This window comes from Colletotrichum tamarilloi (genome assembly GCF_030869305.1).
Source record: "Colletotrichum tamarilloi strain Tom-12 chromosome Unknown Scaffold_152.1, whole genome shotgun sequence".
Taxonomy (NCBI): domain Eukaryota; kingdom Fungi; phylum Ascomycota; class Sordariomycetes; order Glomerellales; family Glomerellaceae; genus Colletotrichum; species Colletotrichum tamarilloi.
The window spans coordinates 1-20432 of record NW_026849535.1 but is presented as its reverse complement, the minus strand read 5'-3'; the positions used below and the strand labels follow the sequence as shown (position 1 = coordinate 20432).

Sequence of the window (20432 nt, the reverse complement as noted above, 5' to 3'; positions counted from 1 at the left end):
TGTGAGTCGTCGAGGGCAAGCTGAGCCGATCCACGGCCAAGAAACGACAGGATCATGAATCCCTTCTCTCCCTCGCTGTGAGAAAGAAACGAACCCAGAGGTCAAAAAAGAATATTAATTTCGCAAAACCCGCCGCAGCCCTATCTTGGCGGTTTGCGGGACCCCTCTTTCTTTAATAACTCCCGACTTGGCACGTCCCCAGGTGCCCCATTGTGTGATGGCGAAAGGGGGGGAGGGTCCGGAGGGAGGCAGAAAAGAAGAATCTGATAATGGCCAAGGGGTTGAACATTAAGATCTCCAGCGGCATGATCAGGTCATGGCCAAGAATCAAAGGCCATCTGCCGTGAGTGGTCGGCGACAGGCAAAACAGGGTTATATTTGCGCCTCCTTTTGGCCCTTTACCCAACTTTTGTGGTAATGGTTTCCACCATGCCGCATCCTAAACGTGCGGAGAACGTATTCTCGGGGCTCATACTTGCCGGTGCGTCCCATTGTCGGACGCTAAAGCTGGCTAAAGTTGGCCTGGTTGATTAGCACGAAGGGGACCTGGACCAGTGAGACGTTGAGATGGTGGTAAGACAGCCCCTTCAAGCGTCCTTCAAGTTCCCCCCCCCCCCCCCTTCTCAACGACGTTGAACAGCCACACGAAGGACACGAAGGACACGAAGGGGGCCTCTTAGTTCAGCTCGTATGAAACGTCGCGTTCTAGAATGATCGTGGAAAGAGAGTTTGAGATGGACATGGGGTAGCCTTGTCGTCATGCTGCGGCCCTCGAGGCGATCGGGCACTGGCTTCCCTTCCCATTCGTCGCAGCAGGGTACGACTCGCGACAATTGTAATCTTGAGCTTCTCCACCATCCTGGAAGCCGTCCTGTCCTAGGCCCGAATCGGACCTGTGCCGCAGCCTGCTGGCCACATCTTCCTGGTGTTGCCTTGGATGCTTCGACAAATGCTTCCTTGGAATCCCTTTTCTCTCCACCGAGGATGACGGGGGCTGGGAAGGTGAGTTTCTGATTCACGTCGATGAGACGTTGGAGTATGACGGAGGGGGCACAGCATCAAGAAGCCAATTTCTGCCTTTCATTGATCTAGACCCCGCGTGGTTGATAGAACTTTGAAGGTTGCCGCAGCCATCTGATCATCTCATTGAAGAGAAACTAATCATGTCCTGGCAAGCCTGGAAATAGACAAACACACCAAGCCTTGGGTGTTTCCTCTCCCACCTTGTTGCCCTTATTCTTCAGCATATTCTGCCCGAGCGCGGAAGTTTCTTTGCATCCTCCCTCGTTCTCGCTGGGAGACGGCAAGATATGGCAACTCCCGGTTGCGTTCGTTGGTGAACGGCAAAAGGCGACAGCACAGATGACTCGTCTCACTCTCGCCCGCGCGTGAAAGCTCTCGTCAGCCTGGCTTTCAGCGCGGCAGCAGCGAACAACTGACCCATGCGCTCGTCTGGAGTCATGGGGTTCCTTGGTGGACACGAAGCCGATTTTGCAGGATTCATGCTCGACCTGTGGTTGCGAAAAGGCAGGGAAAAGCTGAGGGAAAAGAGCTTCAGCATGCGGACTATTGTTCAGGGCCCCACGGCGATCCGTCGGCTTATGGATACGTTGAGTGGATATTGACTCCATCGCGGCCGATCCCCGATCTTGCTTCGCCTCGGTCCTATTTCCTCTTTATGCTGGCTGCGACCCGGCTGGAGATGGAAATCTCTACTGTGTAAGCTGCCGACGCGTCAACCCTCGAGGTATTTCAAATGCGCCATGTGTCGCTACTGCCTGCAGGTAAGATATCCAGGAGATGAACACCTTATTTGATGCCGCTATCGTGTTCGTTCCTTGACTGCTAGTCTTTTAGCATGTGCGCATAAAGACGGCTCATGGTGCTGACTACTCACTCACCTGCTGAAGAAGCTGCATCGCACATCTTTCTGCCCCAGTCGACTTGCTCCTTGACGATCGTGATCGGCAGCGGGATTCTGGAGACGACTCCGTTCCTCCAGCGTCCAAAGCCGGAGAGACTGCTCAATTGGGCCCAACTTCGATTTCGTGCGTCGAGATCAGAATCCAGTGTATTGGTAAAGGCTGCAACCTGTACAAAGTATGCAGTGATTTCAGCGCTAGCTGCTGAGCCTCGGTGGTAAAGATCACAAATGTAACCGTACAGTCCTGGTGGACGTTTCAGATCCTCATGGAGATGCATCCCTAATTCTCCCAAAAATCCGACCAGGTCTTCCCGCACCACGATTTCGACGGCCTGGTCACTCGTATTCCTGCAGCCAAAGGATCATTGGCACGAGTAGTATCGAGCAAAAGTCCCCCAAGGGAAATTTTACCATCGGCTCGTGAGTCGTGACTGGTAGAATGGCACGACTGCGTCCAGGCTTGAGAAGTAGTCAGCCAATTACGGAATATTCAGTTCGATGCCCGTGCTGTGGGCTGAGATTCGTTCCGTGATTAGAAGGGCGTGTCGGTGGGAGTAGAATACTCCACGACATTTGCAACCGAAAGACAAGTGTTCAGTCAACAGTCTTCGTCCGTTCTCTGTCTCACTCGAGCTTTCAGACGTCGATTCCCTGCGTATCGTAGAAAGGTGGACGTGGACTGGCGATATGCGGTGCCACAAACACATCCCAGCCTGGCATCACGGCAACTACCCTTTGCGACCGTGATGATACTGCACACCTAATGCTCAGGATGCGACACAATGCAGGCTCGACTTCAAGCCGTTGATTCCAAACTTGCTCTCGGTGATGCATCAATACTGCATAAGTGGTCGTGGCCCGGCGTTGCTGCAGTTCAAATGATGCCTCGATGCCTGGCGGCCCTCTGGTGCAAGTTGGAGAGAAGAGAGATGACAGGAGGGGTTACCATGCCGGCGAGGAGATGGTCCATCTGGGTGTCATGTCCAGGGATGGCCTTGATAGATTCGGAGTGACCGTGTCCCGTTTGTCAAGACATCTGAATGGATGCTCGCCCGAAATCAACCAGGTAGGAGAGGCCATCCACATCTTCAGGTTTGCAACTGCAGCAACCACCAAGACATGGTGCTCTTGGACCACGTATGCGACGAGGCTCTTCGCGTTGATTCGACGAATAAGGCAACTTTGGACTCTTTTTGAACATCGGTCAGGGGGAATTCCCGGAGGTGGTATCCAGCATCGAAGAGAACGCCTCTGGTCCGCGCTTCTGTAGACATCGAGTCCCTACTCGGTACGGAGTAGTGCACGCTACATCCTGCCTAAGCGTTGCGGTTACATCGTGGACAGCATACTTCGAGGCCGCGCTGGTACCATTTCACAGGTCGCAGTCTAGTCGCATTTCGTGATGAATGAGAGAATGCTGGGGCATCGAGATCGAGATGTTTCTCGGTGCGTGGGGAGGCATGACAGCACGCCGGTCTGTTGAATTGGTCCATTACAGCTTGGCTCTCCTCCTTCTCAGCGCCTTCGAAGGTGGCAAAGCTGCTGATTGGGATATAGTGTCGCTTCTCGGCCCATCATTGATGCGAGCTTCCAAAGTGTCTTGTCTAAATTTGGACGACTTGTCCGCTCGAGGCAATCGGCGAAGCGGAATCACTTGTTGCATGTGTATGCGGAAGAACATGGTGAGCGATGAGGTTGGCTGTTGGAGTGGTAGATGAGAAGTTGATGCCTCAATTACACACAGGAAAGAGTAGTTAGTGGCCTGAAGGCAGGAGAAAGTCACTGTCCCGATTTGACGAGGTGCGTTATCGATATGGGATTATGTCATCTTGATTATGGGCCTTATCGATTAGATAATCCTAGACGTCTCCTCGGGAAACCTCCAAGTTCACCGCGGGAAACGGCCATTTACACCACAAACCCCTCGAGATAAGGATGAATAACATCAATAGCCACGGCCAATTCGGCACACTATGCAAAGACTTTGTCTCGATATTACCAGAGAGATACCTCGAACATCAGAACTATGGCGTCCGAGGCTGACAGCGGCTCCTTGCCCTCGGAGCGCCCCTACCGCTCCCACCTTCGCCCGGCCTACCTAGCCTGCCGGAAGCGCAAGTCCCGGTGTAATGTCGACAAAAATGGAGGAACATGCTTGACTTGCCGAGCTCACGGAACACAATGCGAGTTCCCACCGGCTCCTGGTGGAGCTTCGCCGCGGCCGAAGTCTGCTTGGAGAAACGCCCAAGCCCGTACATCAAAGGACCTGGGCCACCGCCCGTCCCCGCCACCTCAGCCCCCGGCTCCGACGTTCTCCTCGGAGCCTCAGTACAATGACCAGACGAACCAGCTTACGTTGGCCGAGGCAGACCGGCGTGTGTCAAAGTCCTCAGATGGCCATCCTCCCATATTCTCACCCCAGAACAAGCGGTACCCTGAGCCCATTGGCGATGGCGGCGAGGATGAGGCACACATTGTCGGACCAGCAGACATTGAAGATACTCAAGTCTTGTCCACGTACTTGTCAAATGATTCGTCTGGTTTGAACCGGGGTAGGATATCGGTGACGAGCCCACGGCAAGAGCACGGAGGTGGCTCGAGGAAACCCGTTGTCTTTACCACGGTGAGGAAGCAGCCTATCGGTCTTCCTGACGACCGCAACCCAGCCTTCTTGAAATGCCAGATGATTGAGAAACTTCTTGAGCCAATGCTACCCGATGTTGTCCAGCTGTAAGTCGCAGTCACCTTCTACTGATCCGTGTCGCGACCTGGCTTACGTTCCTAGCTTCTTTGAAAAGCCCAACCGTTGTTTCCCCTTGTTGGATAGACAGTCCTTTGAGAAACGGTTCGCTGAGGACAGGAGGCACATATCGCCGGCCTTATTGGCCTCGCTCTATGCGCATACAATGACCTACTGGGCGCAGTCCCCCGAACTCGTCACTCATCACCGGCCCGATACCAGGTTCATTTGGAATCAGGCCAACGATGCCCTTTACTCGGAAATGCACCTTTCCCCAGGCATCTCGACTTTGCTAGCCATCCTTCTCAATATCGCCGGCCGGCCATTGACTTCGATTATCGGAAACGGCCTTCAGCTTGGCTCCGCTATCTCTCTAGCTCACTCACTCGGCTTAAACAGAGACTCTTCCGATTGGGATATTCCAGAAGCCGAGAAGCTCCTGCGAACAAAGATCTGGTGGGCCATCTTTGTGTATGATAAGTGGTATGTGCAAGCACAACGCAAAGGAGCAATTCGCTTGGGCTAACGATTACCCAGGTCGAGTCTGGCGTACGGCACGCCGCCGCAGCTCAGGAGCGGCCAGCACGATGTCGCTCTTCCTACGGTAGAGCAGCTATGCGGCTCGGCACCGAATCCTGTCGACCACGAGGCAACGTCTGTATACTTGGCATTCGTCGCTCTGTCCCGTTTCCTTGACAGATATTTGGAGCGCATATATGACCTAGAAAAGACCTCAACTACCGGTCCTTGGGACCTGGAGGTCTTGCTCACGCAGTGGGAAGACTCACTGGATAACAATATAAGGCGGAGGATCATCCGCGGGGGCGAGAGTCTCGACATACCAGGTTCAGCGAACCTACGTCTCGCGTATCTCTACATCAGGCTATTGCTTCGGAAGTGGGAACTCGACGCCGAGAAGGCAGCCAACGCCGACCACACGTCTTCGATCCCCATGCGTTGCTATCTTGAAGTACGACGGGCGGCCGAGGAGATTGTGCTTCTGGTTCAAGAACTTAAAGATCCCCAGCTTGGCGACTACTGGCTCCCGCTTCTCACCTTTGCATTCACGTCCACCACCAAGTTCCTCCTCCGCTGCGCTTTAGAAACGGAGAACACCGTCAGCGGACTGGCGCAAAGTATGTCGCTGAAGCTGGCACGCGATCTCATCAATGCGCTGCAAATTCATCGCCAAAAAGCCTGGGACGTGGGAGACTTGTGCATTGCGCAGTATTCCGAGGTCATTGAGAAACTTGCTACGTCCACATCGAGCGCAGAATTCTCCGAGCAGCCAGTCGATATGCCCGAGCTTCAAGAGTTCGTGTCGACAAGCGTGCCTGACATTGATGAGCTCTTCCCTAGTCTATGGGATATGTTTGGCCAGTAATAGATGATGGGGTGATCTTCAATGGCAGTCTGCTGCGTCGCCAGACCCCATATTGGCAATGCCGACTTCCGGACGGAAATAATGCGGACGGACTAATCCGACGGACTACTCCGTCCACAACTTCACATCATCAACACCTAACACTGGCAAGAGCCCCAATCCCATTGTACATCAACTTGCGCATATCAAATACCGCGCTGAGAGAGGCGACCCAGTACTTTGAATGATGAACGCGGTTGGCAGGCCCTTGAGAGTTAGATTTCCATCCAAGGTCGCGACTCATTTACCCCGCACCCTCAACGCCAACTCTCGTAGGCTGTTTGCCATCACCTCACCCCGGAACTCATCGATAGACTCACATAAGATGGAGTCGAAAAGAGTCGCTGTGCTCTACCAAGCCATAGATCCTCCTATCATCAATGGGGTGCGCAAGCCGATGAAGCCTGGTGGTCAGTCTTGTCTCGTAAACATGCTTGCCCCAACTTCAACTAACAGATCTTAGGATACCGCGACTCAGGAGCCGATATCGCCTTCAACCTCCAAGGCAGCAAGTCTTTCAATGCGGTCACTCCAGTTTCGACGCCCTCGCCAGAGAAAGATACCGAGTGGTGCTTTCCGGATACCGAAGAGGGGATTCTAGACGCTATCAAGAAGGGAGCAACTCATCTCTGGGCCAACACAATCTTATTCGCATCTCACCCACTACAAACTTCCACGTCCCTCGGAAGTGTCCAGGATACACTCAAAGCGGTCGGGCATGGGCCTCTTGTTGTTGAAAAGTACGATGACAAGGAATATGTGAATGATTTGCTTCGCCGGATCGGTGGCTTTACGATGCCTCGCTCCTGGACAATCCACTCCGACCCGGCAGTAGCAACAAAGATCGAGCAGCTCCAATTTCCGTTCCCGATCGTCGCAAAACCCATTCGCGGACGGGGAAGTCACGGCGTTCGAGTCTGCCAAAATCTCGAGGATCTCATTGCCCACACCAAAGTCCTCTTCCAAGAGTCGCCGAGCATCATGCTGGAGGAATACCTCTCTGGCGAAGAAGCCACCATAACCGTGATGCCGCCGAATGGGGAGAAAACAGACTACTGGTCCTTGCCCATCGTCACACGCTTCAATCATCAAGACGGGATCGCTCCCTACAACGGCGTGGTAGCGGTCACTGCCAACTCGAGAGTGATAACGGCAAAGGAGGAAGAGGACCCTGCGTATGGACGGATCGCGAGGGAGTGTGAGGCAGCAGCGAGGGCACTGGGCGTCGCAGCCCCCATTCGTATCGATGTGCGACGATTTTCTGAGAAGCCTGGATCCGACTTTGCTCTATTCGACGTAAACATGAAGCCGGTAAGCTTGTCTTTGCGATTGTGTATGTCATTCGAAAGACTTTTAACAAGCCATTAATGCAGAACATGACCGGCCCTGGACGGCCTGGGCGGGATGACCAGGCAAGTCTGACGCTTTTGGCAGCTGAGGCGCTGGGGTGGGACTACCCAGAGCTGTTGAGGCAGGTGTTGAACACATCCTCGACCTTGAAGACACTGAGGGGATTGAAGCCAAGAGAAAATTAAGAAAATGACGAGGTCTTCTGTAATGGGACACCTAGCGGGTCAAGTAGCTATTCTGTAGGCATCAAATAAAAAATGAGAAAGAGAGACCACCAAAGGTATCATCGTGACTTCTTTCAAGGACTTCACCACGGGGCCTCAAAAGCGTTAGGATGGGGAGATGAACATAGAAAGCCGTCACAGGTGACAGAACGTCACAAAGTCACAAAGAGAAGGGGCAGGATGATTGTTTTCAATGCCAGTGTATTCTTTGTCACACCTGATACGCAGCCTTTGCTGCTGATATCAACGAGCAGCCTGTAGCTGCCAATGACGAACGAGAACCTGATACTCGTCGAAGCTGAATCACAATGAAGAATGAATGACCCATAGACCTGAATCCTCCTTGATGCCTGTTCTCAAACCTAGTCCGTCTTGAATCCCAAGTGTTCCCATGAATGAAAATGAATCCTCCACAAGTATGCCCAAAATCCACCGATCCAGGTTCCTTCCCAAACTTCTCAAGATGCTGAGATCACATGAGTGTAGAGGTGTCATGAGACCTAAGCCGAGGCCGTAACGAAGACAGTCTGAGTCTCAGTGATGACGGGCTCGACAGTAGTGGCACGAGTAACAATCGGGGCGCCGATGATGCTATACTCAGTGGACGAGGTGGTAAGAGGAGTCGAGGTAGAAGCAGCGGCGACCATCTCGGGATCCTCGCTGAAGGTAGTGAGGAAGAAGCTGGGCTCCGAAGTGGTAGGAGTAGCGAAGGGAGTGTAGTCGGGAGCGATCGAGGGCATCGCAGGATCCTCGCTGAAGGTAGTGAGGAAGAAGGAGGGGGTAGTGGGGGTAGGACCAGAGAAGGGAGTGTAGATGAAGGTGGCAGTGCCAGGGGGACGAGGGTAATTATCCACACCAGCGGTGCAGATGTAGGGCTTGGAGCCATCGGTTCTAGTCGCGGTGACGCACCAGCTGGAGACGCGCTCGTGGATCTCCATGGTCGTAGACTGCTCGACAGGAGCAGCGGTGGCAATCTCGATGGAGAGAGCGGAGGTAATGTGAGGAGCGGTGACAATGGGAGCGTTGACCTGCTCGAGAGTGGTCTTGGTTCCAATGTCCATGTTGAGAGTCGTCTTCATGGGAGCACACATCTCCATGATGCCAGTGAGTCCAAGAGCGGGCTCGCTGATCGGGAAAGTGGTGCACTTGTTGACCTCAGTAGCCATGGGCTGCTTGTAGTCGGCCATGGTGGTGGTCTGGTGAACGACCAAGGCCTCGGAGCTGATGCTCATGATGGGCTTGGAAGCGTTGAAGCCAAGACCCTTGCGAATGTCGTGCTTGAAGCCAGCGATGCCAGCCTGGGCGGGAATCTGAGCGCCAAGGCCGTTGACAGCAGCCTGGTTGTCCAGAACGGGCATACCGTTGACGGCAGCACCGATGATGGCGCCAGCGGCGGTGATGGCAACGTAGGACTGGAAGCGGAATATTTGTGAGTTTTCAGAACGCCAATATTTCTTTTGGGGGGAGGAGGAGGGATACGAGGCACAGGAAGAAGCGGAAAAAGATCACAAACGAACCTTCATCGTGACTGAGATGAGTGAAGAATTGGAATTCTTGGTTGGTGATGATTTGTTGGTTGGAAGTGATGGATTGCTTTGTTGTTTGCTTGTGAATGTGATTGTGAAAGTTGTTTGTGAAGAAGAAAGTGTGTGGTTTGTGTGAGAAAAAGAGAAGAAAGTGGGAGTGTGAGGATGAGCGAGAAAGGACTGAGTGGAAGAGGTGGGCGGGTCGAAAGGCAGTGGGTGGGCAGGGCAAGAGATTTTCCGTGGGTAGGGCTAGCTTTTGTGATCCTTTCTATTCAGGCAAGAAGAAGAAAGAAAGAATGAGGCAGGAGCGATCTGAAGTATGTGAGTCGGTGGTGAGATGGAATACGCATCGAGGGATCGAGAAGGTGAGGTTATTCAGGGGCACACGTGACTGGGTTGAATATTGGGGGTGAGGCTGGCAACCACCTCTGAATGGCCTCACAAAGCACGCTAGCCTTGCCATCATCTTAGTCACTAATTAATGGGAACCTCTGGTTGGTCTATTGTTCGATATATCATATGTGTCCTCAAACAAGGCCAGGTGAGTAAAGTATCACCACCGCCCCTCGCCCTTCACCTGCCTCAAATTGATCTCTCGCTTATCTGGCATTGGTGGATCTTTTCTGATGCGTCTGGGGATCTCTCAGGATGTTTACTCATTTTATCAAGAGTAAAGCGCTGTAGCTTTGCTCTTGCCTGGCTAACAAGCGCCCAGGTCGGACTGCCTTGACAAGGCTGCCTCAATAGGTCAACCATGGGGCAAGGAGAGGGCCAAGGGAACATCACAGAGAAATTACGTCGTTGATTAGATCCAAAAACTCGAATAACTAGTTCTTGAGACTTGTGTTTCCTTCTCTAATTCATGGTTTACGTATAGACATGTCCAGTTGTAGTTGCGGGTTGGTCGTACTTGAGTCTCATGCCATAAGGCAAAGTAAGGTAGTTGCTGAGCAACACGAGCTAAGGTACCATCATCAACACCACAGACATGGCTTACAGCTGACGGAAGTACCTCAACTCCAAACAGGTGCTCTTTGACCTTGATTGAGGCGTAGAAATAAGACAATCCGTATGTCTCAAAATTATTCCGAGCCGGTGGCCTTCGGCCCGAGAACGACGCCGCTAACAACCTCACAATCCGCAAAGCCTGGGGTGGCTTTAGTTACGACTGTCCACAGAGGACATTTCTTTATTTCAAATGGGGAGGAGCATCTTTGGCGAGATGCAGATTACTCTTGCCCGTGCCACGTCTGATGTTCATGCATTGGCAGTCTCCGGGGATAGTCAGGTTGCCAAATAAGCGCTTTGTTTTCCTCAACTACCTTCCGAGGTGGATCCAGCCAACATTATCTTACTTCGTGACCGTAATGAAATGCCAGACTCCCACGTGCCTGCTGTTGTTTGTAAATGATACCTTGGGCTGGCTTAGCCAATAGCTAATGAAGCTGGCTTCACGTGGCGACGTTACAATGCCTCAAACCCGGGAAACCGGCTCAGGTGTTCTGACAGAGCTGATCCAATTGTCAAGGGACATTCCTGCCGGAGATCATCTTGGCGTGCATCAAGCCATCGCCGAGACGGGTAGACCCAAGACAACCGATTGCCGGCTGAATCTTGACTAGGAGAGCCGCACCTCACGATGAGAAGTTTCCATCCTTTGTACTCAGGCTAAGGATTCGCTAACGTGCCTGTTTCAGAACAGCTTTGGACTTTTTTTACGTTCGTTTCTTGCTACAGCTTGTATCGTGAACAAGCTCTCTTATGTTTATCATGTGGTCCAGCCCTCGGCCGAACAGAGATTTCTGTCCTCGGCCGTCAAGTGCTCATGCAAATCGCCGCTGAGACTCGGAGATCGAGTCAACAACTCGGCTGGGCAAAATTGGCACGCCAAGCCAAGCACAGGCCGGCGAAACGGTCCACCATCGTCAGCAGAGTCATGTAACGGTCTCCCTCCGGCACTCTTCTCTCGGCCCTTTTTCGTCCCAAAAAAGACCTCATACACTCGGGAAATCTCACCAAACAAGCTCAAATTTCGAACGATCCAACTGTCTACGGACAGTAGACGACCGCTTTGTCGGGCCCGCACACGCCCAATCTCTCGCTGTCTTGCATCCCATGTGTATGACCGTCAACATCTGTAGTTGCGATGGCGTTGTCCAGCCTACGTCTGTCGTGTGTCAAGTTGAACAGAGTTTTGCTCTAGCAAGGGGGACTTGGGATGAACGAAACAAGATATTTTGCAGCCAAGACTATGCGCCTCAGCGCCAGCAATCAACACATACTCGTCTCGTCCACTTCGAGAGAGACCACCATGCAGCCCAATACCGTACAATGCCGTACGCGCGAGGGGTGGCTGTCAATAAGCTTGTTTGTGGGGTTTAGAGTTACATGATCTCCGCAATCATTCAAAGATCGGCCCTACCAGCCCCTAAAGGCGATCGCCGTTCCTGTCTTAGTCTTATTTGGCGTTCTCTGGCGTCTCCGCACCGTCATCAACCTCTGACTCTCGTAGGCTCTATTCTAGGAGCACCGGAGTTAAAGAACACCAAAAGGGTTCTCGAAGAAAAAAAGTAGTGCACCCCAGAGCCCTGGTTGAAGGTCTCCAGACTCCAGAGCCAAGAGGCAGAAGGGAAAACTCCCGGTAATTGTCGGCAGCGCATATACAGTCGTACCGCTGCATCGTGAACTAGAGCAACGACTCGCGGAGATCCACCGAGGCCACGACGTCCGAAGCCGGACTTCATCCCGTTGGTGTTTTGGGCTTGCAAGCCAGGGATAGTCGCCAGGGATGCGCCCATCTCTGCGGGGGAATGGTCCCATAGTGCCAAGCCAAAGAGCAGACATTTTTGGCTTCATCAAATTTCACTACCCTCTCACATTTCTCTACTGCCCAGTCCCCACGACTCGTTCGGCTCTACCATGATCTCCGCTGCCCGCATGGTCCGCAGTCCGTACCAAAGACCAGCTTACCATCCGCCCGGTGTCAGCCCAACTACCGGCCGACGCTAGTTAACACCAGTAACGGTTCCGTGGGCAGCTCTGACAAGATACCATGGCCCCTAACTAACGTGTGATTCAAAACGTCATAGCTTCATGGTCCCTGTTCCAGTAGAGTGGGATATTATGAACTAATAGACGCCAAGCCCAATGGCTTGTCGCGGACGAACCGATGCAAGATGGGTACGGGTACAGAATAGCAGCACCATAAAGAAGCTTCCCGTCCCGCTACCGCCGCCGAGGGTTCCTCTACCATTGCGGCCTCCCTTACTCCTTTGATGATACAAATATAAGCGGCGGCAACTCCTCGTACCTTCTCCCAGCCAAGTTGCAGTCCTCTGGTTCCAAGCCGCAAGCATGTCTCTCATCAACGTAGACCTCCACGCCCTGGCGACAGGAGGCGCCGGCTATCTCGCCTCCATCAACGCCGGCGCCACACTGCCCACCCCGGCAATCTCCCTCCTGGCATACCAGCCCGCCTTCGCAGACGTCCTCGGCCCCAACGCCACGGCGCGCAAGATCGTAGAAGTAGACTGGCAGGCATTCCACGAGGGTGGCATCTACAACAAGAAGGACAACTCCCTGTACATCTCCTCCAACTACAACCCTGCAGACAACATTAACATCACCGTCCTCAACCTGAACGACTTCTCCATCAGAAGTACCCAGTTCGACGGCCTCACCGAGGCCAACGGCGGAAGCTCATACTACCCGCCCGGCGCGGACCAGTCCGCCACGCCGCCGATGCAGGTCTGGTGCGACCAGGGCGACCTTACGAGAAAATCCCAGCTCCTCGCCGTCGACCCCAACACCAACAAGTCAGAGCCTCTCATCGTCGGCTTCAACGGCCGCAACTTCACCTCGCTCAATGATGTCCGCCAGCACCCGGTAACAGGAGACCTCTGGTTCACCGACCCCCAGTACGGCTTCTTCCAGAAGTTCAGGCCCGAATCCGTCCTCCCCACGCACGTCTACCGCTTTGAGCCCTCCACGGGTACAGTCCAAGTCGTAGCGGACGGCTTCCAGCAGCCCAACGGCGTCGAGTTCTCACCGGACGGAAAGACGCTGTACGTCTCCGACACGGGCGCCATCACCACCGCCCCTAACCTGTCCGGCCCTGCCACCATCTACGCCTTTGACATTATCGACAACAAGAAGCTCGCCAACAAGCGCGTGTTCGCGTACGCGGATAACGGCTTTCCCGACGGCGTCCACGCTGATACCGACGGTAATGTCTGGGGCGGCTGCGGCGATGGTATCCACGTCTGGAACCCTGAGGGCGTCTTGCTTGGAAAGATTCACTTGGGCGAGACGTCGAACAACTTTGCGTTTGCTCCGGGCAAGGTCTTTGTTTTCTCCAACCAGCGGTTGTGGGTGGTTGAGAACCTGAAGGCGCTTGGTAGAGAGGTTTGCAAGGATTTCGGAGCGGATTCGGACCCCAGATGCGCCAAATAGAGCGTCGGGTACCTATAGAGCTGCGTTTTAAAAGTTTTGATACCACATTCCCAATTCTTCTAACTTTCACTTGATCTTAGAGCAGATATTCTCATTTCACAAGTGATGAACACATGACATGAACCTGACTACATGTACTCTGAGCTTCTGTTGGAATGGCATAGTGAAGCGAGATAGACATCAAGACAACACCGTCTGACATTCACTGTCTCAGCACAATTCTTAAGAGCTCAATCCTTTGTTTGGAACGAGAACACTGTTTTCAAAGTGTATTGTCTTGAATCTGCTTTTCCAATATGCTATGCCACAGGCCCGAGGCTGTAATGTCCAGTAGCTAACCACCCTGCATCAATCCAAGCAACGTTCCCCATACCATTCCATCCGTACCACAAATCCAGTTCCAGAATTCTAAGCCTCGTTGAGAGTTCACGAAGTTTCCTAATAAAGGAGGATTGTTGGTATCCCTGTCACAGGGTAGTGAATTCGAACCGTCCGGTTCTGTGAGTGACGGAGGGCCAATTGCTGTCTATTGATTGATTCTGCGTAAGAATGTAAAAGAAAGATTCCAACTGTAAGTTGAAGGGGCCATCGTCGTCTAGTCGAAGGTGATATCGACCTCTGCACTGCCCTAGGCTCGCAGTCGAATTGGACTCCCAATCCAACAAATCCTTGAATCCTGGGAAGGGGCGGTGAGGTGAGGACAGAGATGTGTGTGTATAAACATGAGTCCAGAAGCTCCAAGCCCGATTGACTGTTCGATATGGTCTTCGATCCCCGAGATTACGATCTCGTTCTTATTGTGGCCCTGCAGTAAAATCCTTCCTATCATGTGTGTCTGTCGTCAAAACCACACCCGATGGATGTGCGCGGGATCTGAATTGCGATTTGCGTGGTATCTCTGGTTACCGAGGGGTGCAAGCCCGAGTCCAGAAGCTTCAAAACCCACTGGCTGTCCGTCGCCAAAATCGAGACTCAATGTCGGAAGGCAGCCTCGCAGTGAAATCTCCTTGGTTGTCTTGACCATCAGGGGATCAATGATTGCTTCTAGGGGACGGAGGAATGAGAGCGGAATGGATCAAGCTTCCGAGGCAAGAAGGTGAAAGGTAAAAGGGGGAAGTTTGAGTAGTTAACCTTCTTACCTCGGAAGCTCCGTTACCTCCACCAAAGCCTCAGGGAGAACCACCGCCAGGATCATGAGATTAAGCCCACGGGCCCCGAGTGTAAGACAAGGCCGTGACGCTCGGCGCGTTGAATGCGGCAACAAATGCCTCTCGGGTCTCCTCCTCGAGAGGTTGGGAGGCGGAAAGGAGAAATGCTCTTAGGCCAGGCCTGGCCTAGAGTTGGAAATAGGCTGACGGTCCCAGCCGTGGCTCGCGGGGCCAACCTCTTTGAGCAGAACTTTCCGGACAGTAGAATAAAGGATCCCGAGCGAATGGAATTCCCAAGACCAACAGCCCGCATACGGCAGTTGCGTTTGAGGCTGGGCTGAGCGACACAAACTTGCGCTTGGAAAATGTAAGTGATTATTCGAGCAGATTTCCGATGTTCGAATGGCGCCTGTCTGATCCACAGCCCCTATTTCTTCGAGCCGGGACGCTCATTCTTCGAATTATTTTCTGCTCCAAGGGGAGAAATGGACTTGTGGAGGCATTTTCTCTCCTTGGAGCAGAAACCGAAATGTCGTCGTAGACATTGCGACGAGCTCTAGTCGCTAAGACCTTGCAAGAGCGTCCCCCCCCCCCCCCCCGCGATATGAATAGAATGAAGAGGATACTACTCAGTAGATGTTTCGAGCAGGGGCAGGTCGGATTGTGAAGGCATCGCGTGCGGCGATAGCGATGAAGCTTTTGTCGATGATGTTGCATTCGCTGCCTCTAGGGTCTGAGTGAGGGTAGTCTACGACTGAGACTCCGAGGTAGGTATGAAACAGTCCTAGGCATTCAGAAAATACCCTCCGATTCTCAGTCGTGGTCAGATCTCACCAAATCCTCCGGTCAATTGGTTGAAATGGAAGAGAAAGTCTTCCTGTAACCAAGTTAGCGATGCACACACACGAGCGGTATTGGGTGAAGACGGACTAGTCTGTGGTCTTCGAGCCGGAAACGAGTTGTTTGAAACCTCTTCTTTGCAGAGATCTGAAAGTCCTCCCCCCCCCCCGCCACCCACATATGCAGGCAAGCTGGTTGGGGGCGATGGGCAGGTGGAGGAGGAGGTTGGATATTCGAGCCTCTTGGTCCTTGAAACATGGATCGGACTCAAAGCTACAGGCCCTTGAGTGGGTGAGTGAGAGCCGCCTCAGTGTGACGACCGGCTGAGATACGCAAGCCAGGGCCTGTAGCTTTGAGTCGAGAACCATTCCGTAGTCCAGAGAAAGACCTTTGACGATTGAGGAGAGTATTGTTCGAACAGTATTTTTTGGGTGGTTGGAGCGCACAACGGAGGGTCCCGTCGCGTGGGAGCTCCTCCGTTTTCTTAGAAATATCCAAGACTGGACTCTGCAGGGCGGGTTAGAAAAAGGATCATGCCACGGGAAGATGCGTTCTTCATGATGAAGTCTATGTCGAGAACAAGCGGTTACATGGCAGACAGACCGAAGGCATGGGTATTACCTGGCTTTCAATGGGGCAGAACAGGTGTAACAAAGAACAGTTGGAAGAGTGAACATACCGGAGCTGAGGTACCAAGTCCTGGCAGTGCCAGTGGCGAAAAGTAAAATGTGAACCATCGATTGTAGTCTTCGCTCGTAACTCCTTGATCGTTTCTCGTGATCGTCTCTAGTCTGTTGTGATTGCCGTAGCAGGAATTGTGCCATTCACTCGAAAAGAGAATTTAGGACTAGTATCCTTCGTCGATCTTTGCGTAATCCGCCCCAATTGCCGGAGGCCGCAGGGCACTCCAGTTATGGAAGCTTCCTGCTTTCACGACGTTAGCAAAGCTTAAAGAGCAAGGTGCGGAAGAGGGCTCAGCTCACCTTTCGAACAGTTCTCTTTGAGAGAAAAATACTAGGCTGTGCCTATATGTCAGGGGAGGCTTGCCGTCGTCATGAATGAGGCATTTCAAAGACTATCAGTATTGAAGATGGCATCCAAGGTGGATAATTCCAGTCGGAGCTGAAGAAAAGGGTGGTAAACTCGCATACGATGCTATTTGAACAAAGAGAAGAGAAGAGGTTTTGTGTGTGGGAAGTTTGGATGGGAAAAAGAGTGATAGGCAGAAAAGGGAAAAGAATATTGACTGCACAGAATGCGGGAAAGGGTGAATGGCCAGGAATATCGGCGTCACGTGTTGGGGGTTTGTTTTGATATTTGTGGCATGGAAGGAGGCAGAAACCGGGGGAAAGGTGAAGGAAGGTGCGATGAGTGATTACAAGGCTGGCTGTTTCCAGTAAAGGAAGTTAGAGATGGGAAGGTAGAACAGCCTCAATGTACCTGCCTTACCGGTGTATAGGTACCTACCTTACCTAGTGAACCGTAAACAACGTGAAGCTGCACGGCTGTTGGGGCCAACTTTCACAGTTCCAAATGCTTTCATTTGGATGGTTGATTCAATCCAAGAGTTCGTCCAGCATGAATTGTAGTCTGTCTGTAGATGAGTTTGATATGTGGTTTGTCTGATGTTGTCTGCGTTTTCATACAGGTCTCGACGCTGGTCTTGATTTCGGTCTATTAAAAGCAACGAATTCTCGCAAAGAACAGGTTTCTTTCTCAAAGTCCTCGTGTAGTGTATTTGATGCCACTTCGCATCTCCCCCTTGATCTTCTGAGTACAGTTAATCATTCCATATGCCTGCATTGTCACACGAGGGCTAGGTTTAGACAATTCAAATCGGTCATACCCCGTTTGCACAAAAGCGTGGTGTCGAACTTCAATCTGCCATCCTCCAAACTCTCGAATTCAATAGTTCGACTACCTGATTTGGTAACATCCCGTTGACGATAGACCACCTGTGTTCGATAATTCATCGTACGCGGTTGCCGGGCGGGGCAGAAAAGTCACCAAAGATGACGGTAGGTCAAACTGTCACAGTTGGCACATGTGGCTATCAGTGGTAGAAAGCGTTTTAAATATCTATTGACGGAATTCGAGACAACATGTGAGGCGAACATGAAAACGACTTCGATGCACAACGGGGCCGATGCCGGCGTCAGAGTTCTCCACCACCGACGACATGCCGTGGACGGGGGGAAAGCAATCCACCGGGATATGGCCAGGGCGAAGGTTGGGCAAGTTGATACATAGAAGAATTTCGAACAATCAAGCTTGACAGTAATTGATATCTCTACTCGATGCAGAGAGACTTGCGGTTTTGCCAAGACATCTCCATTGGCCCAAGGCTGTCACTCTCCTCCGCAATGTTGAAACTCGGCAAATCTTAGCTGATGATATGGACAGAATTCAGTATGCCCTGACAGTAACACCAAGACGGACCGACTCAGAAGACTGCTTTGTAATGCGTGAAATATTTTCCGGCTGCGTCAACATACAACATAGAGAGTGGAACCAGAAGATCGCGGGAAAGAAATGCTACTTTCGGTTTATGAGGTAAAGCTTGCCGACTCCTTGACGTGGTTAATAAACTAGGTAGTCCCCAGCCCCAACCAAGATGAACACCCAAAAAGCCGCATTACACATCAGAGTCCCTAGTCATCGTCAAACCAAACCGAACATAATGTCCTACACCTCAGTCACTATCGTCGTCTCGCCATACCACGTCGGCATCCCCAACCACCGCGTCGGCACCGGCCCCAACCGCATCCTCTCCCACGGCCTAGCCGACAAACTCGAATCCCTAGTCCCAATCCGCTTCGTCAACATCGGTCCCGTAGACGACTTTGAAGGCGAGATCGGCCGCACATTTGAACTCCTCCGCCGCATATCCACCGCCGTCTCGGAGGCCGTAGCCGCACACTCCTTCCCGCTTGTCCTCTCGGGGAACTGCTACGCCAGCACCGCCGTGGCAGCAGGTCTTAACGCTTCCGTTCCGGGCTTGAACCTGCTGTGGATAGACGCACACGATGACCTGGATACACCGTCAACAAACGAGAATGGGTACCTTGATGCAATGGCGCTATCTATGGCGGCTGGGATGAGCTGGCATAAGCTGATGGAATCCGTGCCGGGGCATAAACCCTTGGGTCTTGATCGAGTGGCGTATTGCGGCCTGAGGGACGTGTCTGAGCTGCAGAGGAAGACAGTGACGGAGGCTGGGGTGGATGTTATCTGGGGTGACGAGAAGAGCAAAGTCGATTTCGCAAAGGAACTGGGGGTGTTGTTGGAGCGGAGGAGGTTCGAGAAGACGCATATTCATCTCGATCTCGATGTTTTGGATGAGTCGTTCGGGAGGGTGAATGAGTTCCCTTCTCCGGGGGGGTTGGGTGAGCAAGATTTGATAGGGTGCTTAGAGACGATTCCGACGAAGACGAGTCCGACGTCTTTGGTCGTGTGTTCTTTCAATGCAGAGTTGGAGGGAGGCGATACAGTGGCTAGACTTGCAGTGAGGGGCATTGTGCGCTTTGTTGAGGGGCTCATCCAGGCCGAGGTCCTGAAAGCAGCTTCGTGAGAGGTGTCAGGTCTTTGTCCTGAGCCGATCAAAAGCTGAGTGTATCCAGGCTTATAATCTAGCTTATCAAGGGAGACCACATAGATTCAGAAGTTGAGGGCACCATGGTAGTAAAGATGTTGATAGTGGTACCGGCATCAAGTGATATGGCATCATGGCTGGAACATAGTGAGGTAGCCCACGTCAAATATCACTGAGAGCAACTCGAAACCTTTGCATCGAAGCAGGAAACGGTGTGAACCGCGCCAAGGTGCCTGGACAATAGGGAGTGTACCTCTTTCTCCTCCACTCCGTACCTACTGAATAACATAAGATTCAGTCAACGTCAACGCGAAAAGCTATACGTCTGCTGCATCTCGTCCCTGGTTCCGCGAAGTCTTCAAGTCACGTCTGGTGAGACTTCCAAACTCCGGCATGCACCCACAGACGGGGAGAAATTCTCCTGACAGATTGTAGCTACAATCATGTTTGAACTTGGCCCAGAGTAGAAAGCAGCTCATGGACCTCAGAATCATGGCCATGATACACTAAGATCTTGACACCGATGAGATTTTTACTCGCATCCTCTAAACCGCTGTCAAGTGATGGAAATCTTCCGGTTCATGTGACATCGCCGAGAGGCAAAGTTGAAAATCATGGGAGCCCGAACTCGAAAACAAAACTACGAACTCACATCATGACATGAATCCTTTGATAAGATTCAAGGTCTTTACTGTGCTTGGGCATTGACAACCCATGATCTCCATGATCGCCGACCACCTCTCAATCTCCTCGGCGGATAACTTGAATCCAAGCCTCTCAGCACAAAGGCTTCCCCCCAAAAGCTGTCACTCTGATGTTTCATTGACCACCAGAGTCTCTTGTCTCTGGCTCAGACTTCATGTAAGCCCCAATATGGCAGGTAGTTCCACCCGGGATGGTCGTGCGTATCTGAGAGCATGCAGGCAGCTTCGGATGCCGACCTCGTGGCGGTCTGACAGGCTGCAGCTACTAAGTCAACATACCCACTTCCTGGCACCCCCCTGTTTCTGGCACCACAAAAACGATGGGATCACAACCCAACCTCCTCATTACTATTAACTATTGATCCTCAACCACACCCACTACAATACAGCTGCCAGCCTCACTAGGGCATTCAGAGTCGCTGGATTCAGCCGTGATAACCTCCCTTTCACCCGCTTCGATTTGAGCCCGATGGATATCCCTGATGTTCGCGAACTTCGTATTGGGATCG

At 52.4% G+C, this 20432-nt stretch overlaps 6 protein-coding genes across 6 annotated transcripts; 4 read left to right on the top strand and 2 right to left on the bottom strand.

The window, feature by feature from the left end:
• Nucleotides 1-3950: 3950 nt before the first annotated feature.
• On the top strand, nt 3951-7622 carry CTAM01_15188 (fungal specific transcription factor domain-containing protein; the record flags this gene model as incomplete). Its single annotated transcript, XM_060531187.1, has 6 exons — nt 3951-4654; nt 4710-5147; nt 5202-6044; nt 6364-6497; nt 6551-7398; nt 7461-7622. The coding sequence occupies 6 exons, from the start codon at nt 3951-3953 to the stop codon at nt 7620-7622; spliced, it is 3129 nt and encodes a 1042-aa protein (XP_060374224.1).
• A 539-nt stretch (nt 7623-8161) lies between these two features.
• Nucleotides 8162-9184, bottom strand: CTAM01_15187 (uncharacterized protein; the record flags this gene model as incomplete). The annotated part of the gene is made up of 2 exons (XM_060531186.1): nt 8162-9073; nt 9179-9184. The coding sequence occupies 2 exons, from the start codon at nt 9182-9184 to the stop codon at nt 8162-8164; spliced, it is 918 nt and encodes a 305-aa protein (XP_060374223.1).
• Nucleotides 9185-10626: 1442 nt separating this feature from the next.
• CTAM01_15186 (uncharacterized protein) lies at nt 10627-10809 on the top strand (the record flags this gene model as incomplete). Its single annotated transcript, XM_060531185.1, has 1 exon — nt 10627-10809. The coding sequence occupies one exon, from the start codon at nt 10627-10629 to the stop codon at nt 10807-10809; it is 183 nt and encodes a 60-aa protein (XP_060374222.1).
• Nucleotides 10810-11679: 870 nt separating this feature from the next.
• CTAM01_15185 (uncharacterized protein) lies at nt 11680-11985 on the bottom strand (the record flags this gene model as incomplete). Its single annotated transcript, XM_060531184.1, has 1 exon — nt 11680-11985. One exon carries the CDS (start codon nt 11983-11985, stop codon nt 11680-11682), a length of 306 nt encoding a protein of 101 aa, XP_060374221.1.
• Nucleotides 11986-12541: 556 nt separating this feature from the next.
• Nucleotides 12542-13639, top strand: CTAM01_15184 (SMP-30/Gluconolaconase/LRE-like region; the record flags this gene model as incomplete). The annotated part of the gene is made up of 1 exon (XM_060531183.1): nt 12542-13639. One exon carries the CDS (start codon nt 12542-12544, stop codon nt 13637-13639), a length of 1098 nt encoding a protein of 365 aa, XP_060374220.1.
• Nucleotides 13640-18307: 4668 nt separating this feature from the next.
• CTAM01_15183 (uncharacterized protein) lies at nt 18308-19198 on the top strand (the record flags this gene model as incomplete). Its single annotated transcript, XM_060531182.1, has 1 exon — nt 18308-19198. One exon carries the CDS (start codon nt 18308-18310, stop codon nt 19196-19198), a length of 891 nt encoding a protein of 296 aa, XP_060374219.1.
• Nucleotides 19199-20432: the final 1234 nt, after the last annotated feature.